Consider the following 6,004-nt stretch of genomic DNA (forward strand, 5'->3'; position numbering starts at 1 on the left):
AGCCGGGATCCCCCGGCCCCTACGTGAGGGCTCCGCGTGCTCTGTACCTGGGATAGGAGCGAGATCAGGAGCTGATGCACCAGGAACTGCCTCTCCTCAAAGCCTTCGAGCTTCTTTCTGAGCTGCTGCTGGTGCTCCAAGCACCTCCAGAGCTGCTCCTGCTGCCGCTGCCGCTGCTCATCCTCCTTCTCCGCACGCACCCTCTGCCCCAGCTCCCGCAGGTACTGATCCCCTGGGGAGTACAGGGATGTGGCAGGAGCATCCCAAAATCCCACCTGCACATCCCCCACCCCACCCCACCCCAGCTCCCGCAGGTACTGCTCCCACCCCAGCTCCTGCAGGTACTGCTCCCCTGGGGAGCACAGGGATGTGGCAAGAGCATCCCAAAATCACACCTGCACAGCCCCCACCCCACCCCACCCCACCTCCCACAGGTACTGTTCCCCTGGGGAGCACAGGGATGTGGCAGGAGCATCCCAGGATCACATCTGGACACTCCTCATCCCATCCCACCCCAGCTCCCGCAGGTACTGATCCCCTGGGGAGCACAGGGATGTGGCAGGAGCATCCCAGGATCACATCTGGACACTCCTCATCCCATCCCACCCCAGCTCCCGCAGGTACTGATCCCCTGGGGAGCACAGGGATGTGGCAGGAGCATCCCAGGATCACACCTGCACACCCCCTGCCCCACCCCGCCCCCGATGTTACTCCATGCCCGGATGGAACGCTCCGCGCTCCGGATGCTCCTGCTCCTGAGGAATTCCTGCAGCACGGCAGCCGCCTGTGGGAACGCAGGGAGGGGGTCAGGGTGGGGTGAGAGCGCCTGGGGGGGTGTTGGGGTGATGGAACGGGTCCCGGAGCCGCTGCCCTGCTAGAAGCCGTCCCCACCTTCAACCCCTTGCCGGGCAGCTTCCAGTATTCCACCACCAGCGCCTGCAGGTATCCCCCGGGCAGGCCGTGGGATCTGTCCCGGTTCCTTGTCTCCATGTCCCGGGACAGGTTCTGGAGGGTCTTCTCGCACCTGGCGCGGGACAGGCGCTCGTTGTCCAAGAAGAACTTGTCCTTCAGGGCCTCCACCTGGCGCTGCGGAGATTGAGGGGTCGTGGAGTCGCAGGCGTGGGAATTGGGATCCCGTGGGATGTCGGAGTCTCCGGGTCAACGTGGGGGGACTGAGACCTCCGGGTTGAGGTGGGAGCTGGGATCCCCCCGGGGCTGACAGGGAGACTGAGATTCTGAGGTTGTCGTGGGAACTGGGGTCTCCGGGGCACCATGGGAATTGCCATCCCTGGGTCAGCGTGGGAAGCGGGATCTCAGGATTGACACATGAATTGGGGTCTCCAGGTCGATGTGGGAATTAATTGCCACCCCTGGGTCAGCATGGGAAGCGGGATCTCAGGATTGACACATGAACTGGGGTCTCCAGGTTGATGTGGGAATTAACTGAGATCCTGAGTCAAGGTGGGAACTGGGAATTCCCAGATCAGCGTGAGAACTGGGACCCACAGGTCAGCGTGGGATCCCACCTACCATGAACTCGGCCTGGCCATTGCAGATTCCATCCGGGAAAGCCCGCTCCATGAACAGCTCCAGAGCCTCTAGCTCGCAGCACCTGTGGAGCTGCAGCAGCTCCGTCACCGTGTCCACGGGCAGCTCCAAGCCCTCCATCTGCTCCCGGTACCTCTGCAGGGCCGCCGCCACCGCCGCCGCGTTGGCCGCCGGGGCCACGTCCCGGATGGCGCGCTCCAGGCACGGCACCGCTCCCGCCCGGATCTGCCCCACGTAGATCTCTGCCAACCTCCCCAGAACTGCCGGGAGAGAGAGAGAGGATTTGGGAAGGGGGGAGAGAGGGGCCCCCACAGGAGGTCACTGAGCCCTGGGGGTCGTGGGGTCAGTCGTGGAATGGCGGGATCTCCTGGGCCGGGAGGGACCTGCGGGAGCTACTGAGTCACAGGATGGGGAGATTGTGGAATCCCCTGGGTCGGGAGGGTCATGGAATCTTGGAGTCATGGAATATCTACAGTAGGGAGGGACCCAAGGATCATGGAGTCATGGAATCTCAGAGTCTCCTGGGCTGGGAGGGATTATAGAATCATGAGATCATGGAAACACGGAATATCCCCCAGCTGGGAGGGACACCAGGATAGCTGAGTCACGGAATTCTGGGATCATGGAGGCAAGGACTGTCCTGAGCTGGAGAGAGCCCACAGGATCATGGAATGATGGAATGATGGGATCATGGAATATTCTGAGCTGGAAGGGACACCCAAAGGTAATGTAGTCACGGAATCATGGAATGAGGGAATCGTGGAATGAGGGAATCGTGGAATGAGGGAATCGTGGAACACCCCCCAATGGGAGGAACTCACCAGGATCGCTGAGCCACAGAATCACGGGATCATGGAATTATGGAATCTCCTGGGACTGGGAGGAGGGGGGAGGCCCACAAGAATCCTCGAATGGCTGAACTCGATGATCCCAGAGGTCTTTTCCCACCTCAACAACCTCCTGATTATTCCGCCCTCCCGAATCCAACAATCCCTGGGCCCAACACTCACGTTCCCCGGTGACGACGAGGCCCCCGGGCAACGTTTTCGTCTGCGCCTCCTCCCGGAGGAACGTGAGGAACTTCTGCTCCTGCAGCCCGGCCGGGGTCTCCTCCAGGTGCCCCTGGATCAGGAAGCACCGGCGGTTCAGGAAGAACTGCCGGATGCACTCCTGGGGCAGGTTGTGCCGCTGGGCCTGGGCATCAGTACCTGCAGGGTGGGGTGGGGGGAGACCATGGGGCGTCACCTGGCGCGGGGTCACACCTGGACATCCCTCACCTCTGTCCTCACCTGGACCTTCATCTGTGTCCTCACCTGGACATCCCTCACCTGTGTCCTCACCTGTGTCCTCACCTGGACATCCCTCACCTGCGTCCTCACCTGTGCCTTCATCTGGATATCCCCAACCTGTGCCCTCATCTGGACCCTCACCTGTGTCCTCACCTGCCCCCCATCTGCCCCCTCACTTGCCCCCTCACCTGTGTCCTCACCTGTGTCCTCACCTGGACATCCCTCACCTGGACCTTCTCCCGTGTCCTCCCCTGTGTCCTCACCTGCCCCCTCACCTGGCTGCAGCCTCAGTGCCCGCTCCAGGTACTCGTCCTCGGAGATTTCCCACCCGTCCTCGTCCTGGAGCTCCCGGGCGCAGTCCATGACGGCCCAGACGAAATCGGGGAAGAAAAGGGCGAATCTGTGGGAATCACTGAGGGCGCCGCGCTCGGGGTTCTCTCTGCACGTGATGAGCTTGGGCAGCTCCGACAGCCACCTGAGTCAGGTGAGGAACCGCGGCGTGAGGGACCCCCCGGACCCCCAGACATGCTCGGGGGGAGGGGGAGACCTCCCCCAGCCCTGGGGCTCACCACGGCCCCCCCCCCAAGCCCTGGGGGTCACCACGGCCCCCCCCCCCCAAGCCCTGGGGGTCACCACGGCCACCCCCCAGCCCTGGGGGTCACCACGGGGTGGGGAGGAAACTCATGAGGACCCAAAATGTGTCCGGGGGGGCTCCATGGGGTTCACATTGCCCCCACCCCAAATCAAGGGAGGTCTCCACGCTCCTGTCCCACCCCAAGTCAAGGGAGGTCCCCACGCTCCTGTCCTACCCCAAATCAAGGGATGTCCCCATTTTCCTGTCCCACCCCAGGCTAAGGGAGGTCCCCATTTTCCTGTCCCCCCTTCCCCAGCCAAAGGGGGGGCCCTGGAGCCCCCCCAGGTACCTCAGCCGGTCCATGTCCTGCTGGGTGATGTCCCCGTGGCTGGTGTGGATCAGGGAGCTGCAGAGGAGCAGGGTCAGCACCAGCAGCCACCGGGAGCTCTCCAGATCCCCCTGCAACGGCCCCATCCCGGTCAGACACCCCCAGGACCCCGCTGAACCCCAGGGTTTGGGGAGGACCCTCCCCCTCCACCCCCACAAGCCTTAGGGTGTCCCTGGGGCGTCCCGGGCAGGGCTGAGATCCAGAGGGTCCTTCCCACTCGGGATATTCCAGTGACCCCCTGGGGGTCCTTCCCGCTCAGGACATTCCATTATCCTCAATTTTAACTCTTGGGGTCCCTCAGACCCTCCTCCCCCAGATCCCCCCCCCCAGGTCCTCATTCCTCATTCCTCATTCTGCTGCACTTTTTTTCCCAGAAACCAGGAATTTGGCAACCTGCCTGACCCCATGGCCACAGTGAGGGTGGGGGACACACACACACACACACACACACACACCAGGGCCCAGGTGAGCCCCAAGTGCTTGGGGTGCTCAGGGAGACCCCCCCAGGGCCTCACCCACCTCGTCCAGGTGTACCTCGGTGTGCAGCAGGACCAGGGTGTGGTCACGCAGGTGAGGGTGGGGGAGGCAGAACATCCACATCCGGTTGGGGGGGGAGCCCACGGAGACCCCTGGGGGGACACGGGTGTTGCACAGGGGGGAAACAGAGAGGGAAGGAGCAGGTACCGCCTCAGCCACTCAGGTACCACCTCAACCACTCAGGTACCACCCTGGCCTCCCAGGTACCCCAACCATGCAGGTACCTCATCCATGCAGGTACCTCATCCATCCAGGTACCCCATCCAGGTGCCTCATCCATGGAGGTACCTCACCCATCCAGGTACCCCAACAATGCAGGTACCCCACCCATCCACCTGCCTCGGCCATCCAGGGCAGGACCTCCCTCCCCTTCCCAGCCTGTCCCTCAGGTGGGACTCGACTCACCTGTCCCTCAGGTGGGACTCGACTCACCTGTCCCTCAGGTAAGACTCCACTCACCCGTCCCTCAGGTGGGACTCCACTCACCTGCCCCTCAGGTGGGACTCGACTCACCTGCCCCTCAGGTGGGACTCCACTCACCTTCCTGGTCTGACCTGATGGCAGCCACGACCACCACGGGCTGTTTGACCCCCGACAGCACCCGCAGGGCCTCGGAATAGACCACCAGCCCCTGCTCCTGGGAATTCTCCACCAGGCAGACGGGGCTCAGCCCCTCCTGCCCCGCTGCCAGCGCATCCAGCTGCCCCATCCTGGAAGGGGAAGGGGACATGGGTGGGTGTGGGGTGGGCATGGCCCCAAACACGGAGCAGCACACACTGGAGAGCTGGAATGTTTTTTTTGGGGGGGAAGGGACCTTAAAGCTCATTCCATTCCAGCCCCTGCCACGGGCAGGGACACCTTCCACGAGCCCAGGTGGCTCCAAGCCCTGTCTAACCTGGCCTGGAACAGCTCCAGGGACGGGGCAGCCACAGCTTCTCTGGGAGATTCATTCCAGTCCTTTACCCACAGCTAAAGATTTCTCCCTCAGATCCACCCAAACACCCTCTGTTCCAGGGTGCAGCCCCTGTGACCCCCCCAGCTCCTGCAGTCCCTGTGACACCCCCACTGTGACACCCCCAGCTCCTGCAGCCCCTGTGACCCCCCCAGCTCCTGCAGCCCCTGTGACACCCCCAGCTCCTGCAGCCCCTCTCTCAGCTCAATTGGGCAGGACAGGGAGGACAGGGAGGACAGGGAGGACAGGGAGGACACTGTCCCTTGGCCTGGCCTGGAGCCCCAGAGTGGCTGGTGGGTCCCAGACCCCCTGGAGGGGTTGGCCACAGGGACCAGAGCAGATAAAACCAGGCTGTGGCCCTGCCATTGATCGTGTGAGAGCTGCTCTGCCACAGGGTTCTAGTGGCAGCTTTTAATATCTGCCTCTCCCTCTTTCTCCTTCTCTCTTCTCGTTCCCTCTGCTTCTCTTTCTCTGCTCCTTTCCTGATGCTCTGGGTGGCTTTGGGAGCTGGAGGGGTTGGATCCTGACCCAGCCAGCACGGGGTTTAGGGAGGGCAGGGCAGGTCTGACCATCCTGATCTCCTTTTATGCTCAGGGGACCTGCCTGGTGGATGAGGGGCAGGCTGGGGATGTGTCTGCCTGGACTCCAGCAGAGCCTTGGGCACCGTCTCCCATAAAATACTCCTGGAAAAGCTGCAGCCCAGGGCTTGGACAGGG

The 6,004-nt window shown here is 63.0% G+C and overlaps 1 protein-coding gene across 1 annotated transcript; it reads right to left on the reverse strand.

Annotated features, from left to right (window-relative positions):
• Positions 1 to 19: 19 nt before the first annotated feature.
• Positions 20 to 5,046, reverse strand: LOC114073449 (guanylate-binding protein 6-like; the record flags this gene model as incomplete). Its single annotated transcript, XM_027911204.1, has 9 exons — positions 20 to 47; positions 675 to 784; positions 892 to 1,086; positions 1,531 to 1,808; positions 2,559 to 2,756; positions 3,113 to 3,312; positions 3,761 to 3,870; positions 4,319 to 4,494; positions 4,877 to 5,046. Coding segments are annotated over 9 exons (1,465 nt in total), but the record flags the coding sequence as incomplete, so codon positions are not given.
• Positions 5,047 to 6,004: the final 958 nt, after the last annotated feature.

The sequence above is a fragment of the Empidonax traillii genome, unplaced genomic scaffold (genome assembly GCF_003031625.1).
Source record: "Empidonax traillii isolate 1590-97213 ecotype Southwest subspecies unplaced genomic scaffold, ASM303162v1 scaffold6476:size13257, whole genome shotgun sequence".
In the NCBI taxonomy this organism is placed as follows: domain Eukaryota; kingdom Metazoa; phylum Chordata; class Aves; order Passeriformes; family Tyrannidae; genus Empidonax; species Empidonax traillii.